Source organism: Numenius arquata, chromosome 7 (assembly GCF_964106895.1).
Source record: "Numenius arquata chromosome 7, bNumArq3.hap1.1, whole genome shotgun sequence".
Classification (NCBI taxonomy): domain Eukaryota; kingdom Metazoa; phylum Chordata; class Aves; order Charadriiformes; family Scolopacidae; genus Numenius; species Numenius arquata.
Genome location: NC_133582.1, coordinates 33,034,688 through 33,048,336, shown reverse-complemented (window position 1 = coordinate 33,048,336; position 13,649 = coordinate 33,034,688). Strand labels below are relative to the sequence as shown.

Genomic DNA, 13,649 nt, shown 5'->3' with positions numbered 1-13,649 from the left:
CATAGCAACAGGATTGTATCAATCTGACCCATATATCCTTGTTCCCTTTGAGTCTCCGTAGTTCAGTCCGCACCACAGGCTCGTTCTTCAAATTCTAAGATCTCCACAGTAGAGGCTCTGCTGTGGAAAGCACACGGAAAAAGTAGTGCTTCCAAAAGGCTACACACAACAAACTTCAATAAAAAAAAAAAGAAAAAGACAAAAGCAAATAAAGCCCAAACAAACCCAGACACATTACTGATTGTTGTCTCCATAGTAATCACGGCAGAGGAACACAGTGCATGAGTCCGTCCCAGCTTGCCAAGTTGCAAATGCCTGTCCAAAATAGCATCTGAAAACAATCTGCAGTCACTTGCTATAAAAATACTTCCCTGTCAGCTCAGCAGCCATGGGAAAGCCTTGAATTAGACTATTAGCAGGGCTCCACCAGATCACTCCGTGCTGCTCCTCAGGATTCAAGTTCACTTTGGCACAATGCAAGAAAGCTACCTATTCCCAGCAGTAGAGATCTTCTTGTATTTGTGTATGAAAGCATCCGTCTTTCCAAGACTAACTCCATAGATGCCGTCTGGCACCAGAGACCCAAAACATGTCTGTTGGCTGCTGAGACAGGGTTCTTCAGCGCCATTCACTGAAGAGGAAGAACTCCCACCAACATTCAGGGCTTTTGCAGTGATGGTTTCACTTGTGCCACCAGAACTGGCATTAGGAGAGTCACTTTCAGCACCGTTGGTAATGCTGTTCACGAGCTCGTGGAGATCTTGGCTCAGCAGCAATACAATAATGCCTCCAACACGAAGTACTCTGGCAATTGCAGGAAAAAGAAAGGTCAGGTGTTCACCCTGCCTGGCATTCATTCATCTGTGCAGAACTCAACGCTGCTGACACTTCAGATGCCAGTTGCATTTGATAAAGGACCCAAGCACATTACAGGTCATGGCTCAGCTCAGTAACCTACATCTCCAAATGGAATTTAAATTCCCTATCTTCATAACTCTTTCTAAATGGGAGAACTGGGCCCTATCCTGACTCACAAACATTTCCAACCTCGGGATTTCTTTCTATTGGGTTAGCAGGGAAGATGAACTCATTTTTTTTGCTCTTGCTATTCTTCCAAGGATCAAGGGCAGTATCGCCTTCAAACCCTGGTTTTGGGTCGCATGAGCCTCCACCAGTCTGCAAAGGAACAGCTTCCCAGGGCAGCAAGACCTTTTCAGGCTGGTAAGGCAATTCTGAACCTGACTCTTCCCTCTGAAGACTTTAAGTCTGGCCTTTCTGTGTTCCACTGATCCTTAATGGCTTTCAAACTCAGGAAACCGAGAAAAATTAACCATTGTTTGCAATCCATTTTTCTTAGTACATAAGGAAACATTACACTTGGCCTTGAAAGAGGGAATAGAAAAGACTATCCTGGCTCTGTGCACAGCAAGTGGACTGAACGGTGGTAATGGTCCCTTCCTCACTCAATGGTCCCACCTTCCCAAGGCAGTATTTTGCCTAGGATGGCCCAACAGAGCAAGTAAGACCAGAAGACAAGCACGGCCAAAGGGAGGATAGTCAGCGCAAGCTGACATAACATTGCCCTGTCAGTCTGTGGAGCTACCTCGCCTTCTTCACCATCTTTCCACCACATTCCTGCATTGGGTGAGCAAGATCAACACCTGCTGAAGACCACAGAAAGAGCTTGTTTTCAGCCAAGAAATGAAATAAAGGGGCAGACGGTTTGAACTGCCTGTTAGAAGCAGCCTGCTATTAGCTTGGCTTAACTCTGCCACAAAATGAATGATGGGTGAGAGACAAAAGGAGGCATCTAAAAGCAGAGCAGGTGGCTAGCTGGATATTCCAGTGCACACTAAGAGAAAGGAAAATGCATATCACCATTTTCTGGTCTGAGATCATTCTCGCAGGTAAAAGCTTGGTTGTGAACCCAAAAGGAAAGCCTATGATTTCACACAAGCAGACCTCAGCTGTCAAAGGATTACTGCTTTATTTGCCTGGCCATGCTCTTAAGTTTTTCTAGGACATCCTCTCCTCTTTCTGCCTTGTAAAGAACATCTGAGTGTGACACACAAATATTTCACCATCATGCCTTGTAAAGAATATTTGTGAGTGTGGCTCAGACAACAAGCTCATTCCTTGTCAGCCTGTGCTTCCATCAGCGTGTCCACAGCTTGCAAGACAAGCCACAACAGCCTCTAAGGGACAAGTAAAGGACTCAGACTTTCACAGCCTGCACAAGATCAGACTACAGAGCTGGAGAGTGTTTGGTATAAAGCAAACCTGACACTGACTCAATGCTTAAGACCGCAAACCACCATGATATTTATACCAAACCCCAAGCATGTCAAAGGCCACACATACCTTTCCATTTCCTGTAGAATATCTGGTAGGAGCTGTATGTCTTTTTTGACCTTGAACTTCTTCCCAAACGGAATATCCGAAATCACAGCATCAAATCTTTCTGAAGGCAATGGCAATGCTGCAGAATTAAAGGCAGGTCTTTAAATCTGATTGTGTGAAAAATGGAACAGCAGCTATGCCCCCATTCACCTGACAAAACTCTCTGCCAGCTCTTTCATCAGTTATACACCCAGATTCATAGCTCCTTCTGTACTTATCCTCACAAACAGCACTATGAAGCCACCAACCCAATGGAGACTGGGAAGAAACGAATGCATGAGAGCGTGGCTTCGCTTGCAGAACCTCTGTTACTGGTGATATGTTTGCCCTGAATAGCACGACTGCATGGTACTAAACTAACTGCTGCTTCTGAACCCACAGTACATCTTTACAAGCAAAATGCAAAAGAAGAGCTAAGCTTGCAAGCACTTTACTTGGTGCAAATGTTCAGATACACACCTCTGAATGGCAAGGAGCATTTTAAATTTCCCTCCGCCCCTCTCTCCCCCCCCCATAAGAATCTGGTTACAGCCAGAATCACTTGGATTCTGTCAGAGCTAGTGTCTTTGAAGTATCTCCCCAGTTTCTGCATCCTAGGAATAGTCAGTTCTCTTGTCCATGATGCAGCACTGCACCCTTGTGGTGATGAAGGCAGGCCATATACCAGGCTGTGCTGGCCAGAGCGTAGCCAGCATGTGAAAGGACAAGACTATGAATTCTCCATCCCTCAGGACGCTCAAAATTCAACTGGACAAGGACCTGAGCAACCTGACCCCACTTTGGGGTTAGCCCGGCTCCAAGCAGACAACCTCCAGCTAACCCCAAAGCTGGGTCAGGTTGGTCTCACGTAAACCCTACCATGATTCTAAGCCAGCCTTTGCAGAACTAGCTGGAGATGTTTCTTGGACCATCCTTGGATCAACACTTGCAGCACAACAATTTTCTTTACAAGTGGAAGGACAAGATACCTACGGTCCTTCTCAAAACATGCAGAAATAACAGCATCTGACAAAGACAGCAATTCAGTTCAGTGTTAGTAAGGCTTCAACAAAGTATCTTCCATTATCCTAAAAGCCAAGGCCAATCACAGCTTTTGAGTAAGAAATAAAGCTATATATATTCTTATAAAAAAGAAATAATATTTTTTACGATCCTGCTAAGAAATAAATATTGCAAGATAAAAAAATATGCATGCTTCATCACCCATGCACAGGTAAAAACACTCAGCTTTTGTCTGTCATTAATTTCATAAAGGACTAATTTAGACTTGGGCTTTGAGGTCCAGAACAAGGTCATAAAATTATTACAGTCTCCCCAGACTAGCTCATGAAGCCAGCAAACAGATTCCCTCTGGCAGGAGAAAGGTATCATAATTTAAAATACTCCTACTGCAAAACATCCACAATTCAACACTGAGCTTAGTGAGTCTCCACTATTACTCATTTGGTACATTTAAGTTACAAGCCACTGGATTTGTCCTTGCTGTGTTCCCATTAGACACAAAAAAAATCTTACATGGTATGTACTCTTCGTGGCATTCACATATTTACCATTAAGACAGACAACTGCTGTCCATGTCTGACAATTATTCTCATGATCTTCTGCCAAGTTTATTCTTGCCAATGTTCAGAGGGGGAGAGAACGAACAATTACCCGTCTGCTAGCACTATAGAGTCACTGCTCAGCTACTTGTCAATTAGCTCTACTACACACCACCTCAAGAGAACCTACATGACCTGTATAATCCCAGAACACAAAAAACTTCACGTGTCTCACTTGGAAAGCCGACAGACGTACCTTTCACAGAGGCTTTAAGTAACTCAATCTTATCCATCAGGCCTGCAGTCCTAATATTCACATCTGCACCCTCTAACTGTGATTCACTTATATCAGCGCCCCAGTAACAGGCTTCCTGTTCAGAGAAAAAGATTAAGTCATCTAGTTGACAAACAGGTGTATTTATTTTATAAACCCTTCTCAGAACTGCCTTCTTGTGCAGCTCTTCCACCACAAACCCCTTGCTGGGAGATCTCGTACCGTTACACAGAGCAACACACAGACCCAGAGGACACAAGAATGGAGGAAGTCTGTGCTGTCTTCACTCCGTTCACATTCTGCTCAAGACACTTGTAACTTAAAATACTGAGACTATGTCCTAACAGCAAGACCCCAGCTGGCTACAGCCAGCCATGCTGCCTCTAACACTGACAACTGACCGCACTGTCCCAGCGTCACCTCAGCTCCCATGGTATGTCCAGGCAGTTTTAAAAGCCCATGGCTGCCTCACACAAACCCTGGGGTATAAATCCAGGTCTGTCAGCACCTGCCTCCCAAGTATGTAGGACTTTCTTTTACATTCCTGTGAAGGAACACTTGTACTAAAACACTTGTAACAACTGCCCAGAAAGATCAGTTTGGTTCCAGCTTTCCAGTAATGGACTTTGCTGTAACCATGGTACAGATTTTTCTTGACGCAACTACAAGCCATCTTGCAAAGGCCCTGCCTGTTGCGACTGTGATACTCACGGGCCACTCTTTGGCAGCTTCCAGCAGTATCGTTCCCAGCCCACACATAGGATCCAGCACAAAGGCACCTGCCTACAGAAATACAGGGGTTATTGCATCCCAAGCAAGACAGGCTCCTTTCCCAGGATGAAGCTGACTCAGGGATGTGCAGATCACCACCATACTCCCACTGAATCCAACCTAGGTAACAATAATCACTGGCTTACCAGGCCAAACTTCCTTGTACGATAACAGAGTAAAAAGCACTCGCAGTTTCACAGAAGACAATGCATTAATGCATCTGGCCTTGATGTGACATTTAGGGGAAAAAAAGTTATGAATGGACTGTGACTAGAACAACTCTCTTACAAGGAGAGACAGAGGGACTTGGGTCTTTTTAGTCTGGAGAAGAGAAGACTGAGGGGGGATCTGATCAATGCTTATAAATACTTAAAGGGTGGGCGTCAGGAGGATGGGGCCGGTCTTTTTTCAGTGGTGCCCAGTAACAGGACAAGAGGAAATGGGCACAAACTTGAACATAGGAAGTTCCATCTAAACATGAGGAGGAACTTCTTTCCTGTGAGGGTGGCAGAGCCCTGGAAGAGGCTGCCCAGAGAGGTGGTGGAGTCTCAGTCTCTGGAGACATTCAAAACCTGCCTGGACACGTTCCTGTCCAACCTGCTTTGGGTGATCCCTGCTCTGGCAGGGGGTTGGACTGGGTGATCTCCAGAGGTCCCTTCCAACCCCTGCCATTCTGTGATTCTGTGACTGCAGACAGATATTGGTACCAAATTAATCTGTGGCAAACATCACGCTTGCTTCTGTTTTCCTTTGGGAGAACAATCACAACAAAGGTTTAAAGCCTGGACTGTGAAAAAATCTTGCCATTTAGACATAGATATTCATACAAGGAATAACATCTGGGATTACAGCAGCTGTCTGGCTGAACAGCAGGTGACAGCACACTCTGATCACAGATAAGGCAAACCCTGTCCGCATGCATTAGAGCATGGAGCATTAAAATCATCACACTTCTTCAAAGCTTCCAGCTCTGAGGAGCAGTGACCCCCTCTTCATTCGGGACTCTACATGTTTGCCACGAACATTCACTTACACTGATTTCAGCCAGAGATGCCATGGCCCATGCAACTGTTGACCTCAGTCCTGCTGTTTTAATATACTCTCTGTTTGCCAACGGAAGCCTGCAGACAGCAAAAAAATCAATGTAAGATAACAGTGCAACCTCCCAGAAAAGCCCACGTAATATGAAAGAACAAGTGAACTGGACACACCTGCAGACAGACAGATAGAAACCACAGTCTGCTTTTGCCCATAAGTCACTGCAACATCTGGCCTACATGCTCAGATAAGCTCCAGACAGACTTCATGACTAATGTGACAGTCCAGTGAATATCAAACCAGAAGATAAATCATCACAGTGGAAAGCAAGACTATTTAGAAGTTATGCCTGTTCTGATAATGCTCAGACAAATCTGGTGAGAAGAATGCCTACCTGAAAAGAGGAATCCCCACCACAGTGTGAATGTCATTAAGATGCACAAAGATCTGAAAGAGAAAAAAATAGCATTAGAAACCCTCAACCTGGCATGACAATAGCTTTAACTCATTAAACCAGACATAGAAGATGTTCCTATGAACTTCTGATCCTAGTTTTTAAGAACAAAAACGCATGGTTTAGACAATTATGAATAATTGGAAGAAATCATACTAGGTAATCTGAATGCCACTTTAAAGAGGATTTAATATTTAAGCAAGCTGGGAGGGTAATTTTGTCAGCCAGGAATCCAGCAGCAGGCACTTGAATCTTTAAGGGAACAGATTTTTGTAACACTGAATGGATACTTTTAATTATGAAGCCATTTACTCTAAGCAGGAGAAGATTATTCACTGTATACTATCACTCATTTATTCACACAAACACTTTAAAAACAAACAAACAAACAAACAAACAAACAAACAAGTTTCACTAAGCAGTATTTAGATAGAAGGCAGACATGATTAATCTTTCCAGAAATGAAGGCAGCTCAAAGAAATTGTCCTCCTGTCCCATAGAGAGCATCCCAAAAAGACAACTGAGCTCCACAACAGGTCTTGCAGAACCTGTAATCCTTCCCCAGGAAGCCCAAAGAGAAACATGTTGCTGCTGAAAAATCCCAGTCCTCACCACTTGAATGGTTTCAAAGCAAACATCTGGATAAGAAAAAAAGCCCCATTTGAGTCTCAACAATGCTGTGTTTGATACACAGCCTGGGAAAACCAGAGCCAGTAGATGAACCCAGAGCTTTTACAGAAGGCCTCAGACCTCCCAGCATCAGTGCTGAGAGCAGCTTCCATACCTCAAGCAGAGGGATGGAGAAACAGCTTGTCGAGTGCACGGAGTCCTTTCCAAGGACTCCAAACATTCTGCACCGTGGAGGGTGCCTTAAACAAGCTGCTTGTCACGGACAGGACCTGGGAGGAGGCTCTTCCATACACAGCATTCTCAAGTCGACTTCCTTGACAACACCGCCTTGCTGCTGGCTCCCTTTCCCCTGCAGAGGCTGACCCAGCTGTCCAACGGCTTGGGTGATCTCCATTTCCAACAGGGTCCAGCAGTTTGTACGCATGCTGGATCCCCAGACATGAGGATGGGTCCCATATGGATCCTTCCTCTGACATACAGGCCCATGCTGGCCGGTCTGGTATTTAAGTGTTCTGGAAGGTGTGCGCCTAGTGGCTACCGGAAAGTTTTGCTCAGCGCTACCAGATGATTTCCAGTTAAATTCAGCAGCAGAAAGAAACAAGGAGAGGCCACAGTCCCATGCGCAAAGAGAGCAGAGAACAAAACAAGAGATATTGGGGGCAATTTTGGAAGCAGCAACAGGCCATCTGGCAGACAAGCACCACTACCTCTAGATCGGGGTCCCGCAGATCAGCCCGCCACCCACACTGCTTCATGAGTGCTACACCAACGGCTCTTCCAATCTCCTGCAAGGGGGAAGAACAGTCACAGGCAGTAAAAATAACAGAATTAAGAAAACTACGGATCACAGCCTTTGTTACTATCAGGAGCTGAGAGTCTAGCAGATAAGTAAATGTGTAACTAAAAGGATTAAGGGCACCTTTCGCAAATATGAGCAAAAACAAAGAGTGAAGAATACCATCAGAAAGGACCAGATTATAAGCTTGCAAAACAAATGGAGGAGTTGCAAAAAGCTTCTGCATTTATGTTCCCCAGTCCACTCAAAAGAGTTATCAGCTCAAACCGGCCATAGTGGTCAAACAGAACGACGCTCCAAGTCAAGTCCTCATGTGGAAAGAACAATCAAAGGTTTGCCAAGAGCTCACTCCTGAGGAACCACTGAACGCCAGTAGGGACCACCCAAACCTTCCATGCAGCCCCTAACGGACTTAATGCACATGTGCCAGGGTGATGTGAATATTATAATGAGTTCTGGGAAACGTAATGACTATACATATTCTGTATAGATATAAGTCTCTGTGAATCTCACAGTCGGTGGACATGTTGGGTGGAGAGATCCCCCATTTCCCCGGCACCGAATAAAGACAATGCCTGCTTCTTAAGACTACACTGCTGTTAAGAGGTTTACTCTTGATTTTGGTGACACCTTGACTACACAATCCTCACAAATACCTCTGAAAAAGAGTCTCTCTTTATCCCAAGGAGAACAATCTATACAAAGCCCACAAGAGGTACAACAGGGCAGAGCAGGTCAGTGAGGGGCACAGCAAAGACACCACAGGATTAAATGACTATCACTCAGATGGAGCGTGGGAGGCTGAAGTTCAAGTCCTGTCCAAGGTAAACAAAAGTTGTCATCATTGTAGAATTATATATCACACGCAAAAAATATGGCTGTAAACTAGATTAACTAAGAGAAAAATCTGAGAACGCACAACTACAACATTCAGTTTTAATGCTTTTAGGGCATCGAGAAAGCTTTGACTACCTTCAGGGTGTGAGAGTTCAAATACACAGCACAAATTTAACTAACCATTTGTGTTGCCAGGCTCATGTATCCCATCTTTTCAGTACTAAAGCTGGGACTGTACTAAAGTGCAGTAAAGTATTAGCTTTAGAAGGAACAAAAAAAAGAATCTAGTGAAAATACTGTTACCTTCAAGTAAGAGAAATCTACATAAATTGCAGTTACACAGGGGTTTGGGTTTTTTTATTTTCCTCACAGTAGAAAGAAATTATAGATGAGAAGAGTGATGAATGGAAAGTGCCCCTGGAAGTCTCTACACCACCACTCTCTCCCACTTCACCCAGGACACATTCCAGGGCTGCACCGCCCTTGAGGGGAACAAGTTCTCCCCAGTACCCAACCAGAGCCCACTGAAGCTGCAAGTTCTGGCTTTTGTCCCTTCTTAGTTGTCTGCCACAACTAAGAGGAGTTTGGCTCCATTGCCCTTGACACGACCCTTTAAGTAGCCATAAACTACTATCAGGTTGCTCCTCAGACTCCACCAGGTCTCACAGGCCCAGATACCTCAGCCTTTACTTATCCTCAATAAAAGGCATTGATTTGAAAAATATTTAGGGTAACACTGCCCAGAAATTAACAACAGGCCTTCTATTTCCACTTGTTTTAGGTAAATGCAGGTTAAGGGATTTTTTTTTGAGAAAATACAGAAAAAGTCTCGATCAGTTTGTTATGCTAAAACATACAACACGCAATTGAAATGACAAATAAACTGCACATCTCCCTTCACCTTTGAAACATAGATACTTTAGCATACCTGTGAAGGAAGTATTTTGGCAATCGCTCCACTACAACGGCAAGAAACTCTGAAAGTGAAGCTGAGCTGCTCATTATTCACAGCAGACTTCTCTCCACTGCTTTGGGAAGGGTCTTCTAAGGAAGTCTCGCTTTCAGTCCAGCAGTCCTGATCGCTCTTTCTCTCTGGTACCACACACCTCTCTCCAGCTCCTGCCTGACATTCCTCAGACACAGTTGCTCTCACTCGTTCTGTTTTCTGCCTTTTAGTTGCAGTATTTGTCTCTTCTTCTGATTTTCTCTTCAGAGGCAATCGGTTTTCTTGAAAGACATTATCATTTTCCCCCTCATTCCCATGAAAGTTTCTCCAAATAGAGAGAACATCCAGCCAATACTTTGGCTCCTCGGTGACAAGGCTTTTAATTTCATGCAGCATTTTCCCTGGAAGAAAAAGCAGTTCCAGGGTAAGTAGTTCAGTCTCAGCATTTGATTTTTCCTACAGATTGAGAAGAGTTGTTAACAGAGACTACATTCAGATTTCATTCACATGCAAATCCAGGAAACCCAGCAGCAGCACAGGCACAGCTGAGCTCTCAACACCCACACACACCACCAGCAGAGGCCCAGGCATCCCTCCCATTACAAGCTCTACAGAACCAAGATTCAATTGCGCAGGGGTTGGATTCTGCAGAAGAATTCAGCAGCTCTAGAGAACCAGACCACCTCTGAGAGTCATTCCCAGGGACAGAGGACCAGCCTCCCATGCCATCCTCCCCAGAAAGCCCTTGGTCCAGGATTAGAGATGTGGGACACTTCCCAGGACTGAAAGACAGACATGAACAGGAATCACTTTGATTCAGCTCACAATAAAACCCACAAGTTTATTCTTTTAGAAAGGAAATCTCTCCTTGCTATTCATCAACCTGCCTTCAATCCTGCAAGGTCTCCTACACGTGCCTAAACTTACACCTGTGGGTAGTTGTCCTCTTGAGCTTGCAACGGTAAGAAAGACGCAAGGAATACACAGGCCAATTCACTTAAAAACCTTGAAGCTGGTCAAGGCTGGGGGGGTGCTGTGAAAAGGAAAGGTATTTCCTTTTCTCATTTAGAATCATGGTTAACTGATCCTCAAAGCTGAAGGCCACCTGTGATCTCCCAAATAAAACCCCATCAGCATGCAGATATCAATCTGTCTTACTCAAAGTTCTTATTCGTGTTCTCACTGACAAAGAACAAGAACTGAGTAACTGAGATTTACAATAAATCTCTGTACTGAACAGTTAAGTGACACAGGATATACATCTCAATCCACTTTGCCTAAAGGAAAATGTGACTCGTTAAAATGCATAAAAGGGGTCCAGAACTGGACTGAAGTTTCTTTTTTTTTTTTTTTTCGGGGGGGGGGGGGAGGAGGGAGGGTGTTACACATGCACATATATGTACAGTGCCAGCAGAACACAGGCTGGTAAAACATCTATTTAAAACATTTCTAAATCTGTTTTCAGCACTAACAAAGCATTGAAAACTTATCCGGGTGAAAGACACTTCAGAATTGATTATTGCCAATTAGAACTATGGCCATTAGTAAGCACATAAGGTAAATGAAGTATTAACTTTATACGTAGGACTGGAACTGGGACTTCATCTCTGCATGCCCAGCTGTGAGTAGGCCAGAGGGGATGCCCGTGGGAAGGGGCCCGTGCCGCACCTTTATTTCGAGAAACTGCCATCGGGGCGCCTTTCTTCAGCAGCAAAAAGAGCCTCTCTCCAGACTTGAGTTTCCTCAGCTCACCCACCTCCGCCTCTGTGCTGAAGAAGACCTTTCCTGTGACGCAGTCCACCTTGGGGGGAAAAACAGAAACTGACCCAACCCGAAGCGGGACGGTGTTTGGGGTGAGCACTTCCAGCAGCCCCACAGCCCCTCACACCCACTCGCCCCTTTGATGTCAAAAAGAGTTAAAAATCCACTTAATTGAGTGGCCATGATGTGACGGCTTACTGGAAACCATAGCAATAGAACAGAAAGTCTCTAAAACAAAGAGCCCATAAATAATCCAATCTTGAAGTTAGCCATTGTTCCAAGTGGAGCCCCAACAGAATAGAAGGTTAAACAGTAACCCAGCAGTAACTGATAGGATGAAGGTATAGCCTCTAGTTACCTTACATAATTTTAATACTAAAAATCATACCTCTAGGAGGAGATTTACATGTAAATGTAAAACCACCTTAGTATAACGAGCCAGACAGAAATCAGGACACGCGCAAATGAGTTTTTGTTATATAGTTGCCAGTGACCAACCATCTATTTTGATGTGATTTTCCTTCATTACCTTTTTGTACAAAAGGCCTTACGTGTTTCCTAGCAGGTGTGCTGGCTTAGCAAGTGATCGTCTAGCACCCTTTTCTGCACAGAAAATTTTTTATTCCACAGAACTGGAATAAAACAAGTAACTGGGGGGAAAAAAAAAAAACCAAAACTGGAATAAAACAAACGGCTGCATCCCCAGCAGCGTGGCCAGCGGGGTGGGGGGGATTCTGCCCCTCTGCTCCGCTCTGGGGAGACACCCCCCCCCCCCCCCAGTGCTGCCTCCAGCTCTGGGGCCACCAACATCAGAAGGACACGGAGCTGTTGGAGAGGGGCCAGAGGAGGCCACGGAGATGCTGGGAGGGCTGGAGCCCCTCTGCTGTGAGGACAGGCTGAGAGAGTTGAGGGGGTTCAGCCTGGAGAAGAGAAGGCTCCGGGGAGACCTTCGAGCCCCTTCCAGTCCCTCAAGGGGCTCCAGGAAAGCTGGGGAGGGACTCTGGATCAGGGAGGGGAGCCATAGGACGAGGGGGAAGGGTTTGACCCTAAAAGAGGGAAGATTGAGATCTGGGGAAGAACTTCTTTGCTGTGAGGGTGGTGAGAGCCTGGCCCAGGTTGCCCAGAGAAGCTGTGGCTGCCCCATCCCTGGAGGGGTTCAAGGCCAGGTTGGAGGGGGCTTGATGTCCCCTCGCCTGCGGACGGTCTTTAGTGGTCCCTCCCGAGCCAGACCAAGACCGGACCCGCCGGGTCCCCCCTCACGCAGGCGGCGGCACGGCTCCGGAGCGCCAAGCCAACTAGGCCGCGTTCCCCGCCGGTCCCGACGCGGACCGGGCCGCCCCTCCCCGCTCGGGGCGAGCACCGGCTCCCGTTCCCCCCTCACCTCCGTGGCGCCGAGCCGCGCCCGCACCTCCCGCGCCAAGAAGGGCTCCATGCCGCGGCCCGCTGTGCAGAAGTACCGCCCCCCCCCCGCCGCCATCTTGGCCCGCCCTCCGGGACCGGCCCGCCCGCCCTCAGCCCGCCCCGCTGCTCCGCAGTGTCTGTACACCCGGGGATAGATCTTCGCTCGCCTCCCCGGTGCCGCTTGGCCGATGCATGTGTTTGTCAACGCGGTGGGAAGCGGCGGCCTGCGGGACCGTGGGTGCCAGCAGCTCCTCGCACAGGCCTCCTTCTCTGCTGAAGGAGCTTTTCTTCTCCAGACTACTCTGTCGTACGGGGAGAGGTTCTCATCCCCCCTCCCCGCTTACTTACAGGGGACAGAGCCAGAGTGTGAAGTGACACAGGTTTCCTGAGTCAGTCCAGAAGGTGGGCTTCTGGTGGGCCCAAAAGCAAACCCTCCAACACGGTTCTGTCTCACCTACCATGGTTGAGGCATCTCTGGATTAATTAAAACTGTGGCTGTGCCTTGGTGGGAGCACCCACAAATCCATCGGCCCTGATAGGATGCACCCGCAAGCGCTGAGGGAAGTGGCAGATCTTATTGCGAAGCTGCTCCTCATCATACTTGAAAAGTCATGGAGAACAGGAGAGGTGCCTGAGGACTGAAGGAAAGCCAGTGTCACATCAGTCTTCAAAAAGGGCAAGGAAGAGGATCCAGGAAACTAGAAGCCGGTCAGCCTCATCTCCATCCATGGAAAGATGATGATGGAACAGCCCATCCCGGATGTCATCTCTAAGCGTGCAGAGAAAGAGGAGGTTATCAG

The 13,649-nt window shown here is 46.5% G+C and overlaps 1 protein-coding gene across 1 annotated transcript; it reads right to left on the bottom strand.

Annotated features, from left to right (window-relative positions):
* Positions 1-485: 485 nt before the first annotated feature.
* Positions 486-12,925, bottom strand: THUMPD2 (THUMP domain 2 tRNA and snRNA guanosine methyltransferase). The gene is made up of 10 exons (XM_074150685.1): positions 12,830-12,925; positions 11,356-11,488; positions 9,670-10,088; positions 7,816-7,893; positions 6,419-6,471; positions 6,020-6,107; positions 4,927-4,998; positions 4,198-4,312; positions 2,362-2,479; positions 486-804 (listed from the first exon to the last, which is right to left on the bottom strand). The coding sequence occupies exons 1-10, from the start codon at positions 12,923-12,925 to the stop codon at positions 486-488; spliced, it is 1,491 nt and encodes a 496-aa protein (XP_074006786.1).
* Positions 12,926-13,649: the final 724 nt, after the last annotated feature.

Coding starts and splice junctions, on each gene's coding strand:
- THUMPD2 (XM_074150685.1), bottom strand. CDS start 12,925: ATGGCGGCGGGGGGGGGGCGGTACTTCTGCACAGCGGGCCGCGGCATG. Junction 11,489..12,829: donor CGCGGCTCGGCGCCACGGAG/GTGAGGGGGGAA, acceptor TTTCCCCCCAAG/GTGGACTGCGTCACAGGAAA. Junction 7,894..9,669: donor CCAAAATACTTCCTTCACAG/GTATGCTAAAGT, acceptor TCCCCCTTGCAG/GAGATTGGAAGAGCCGTTGG.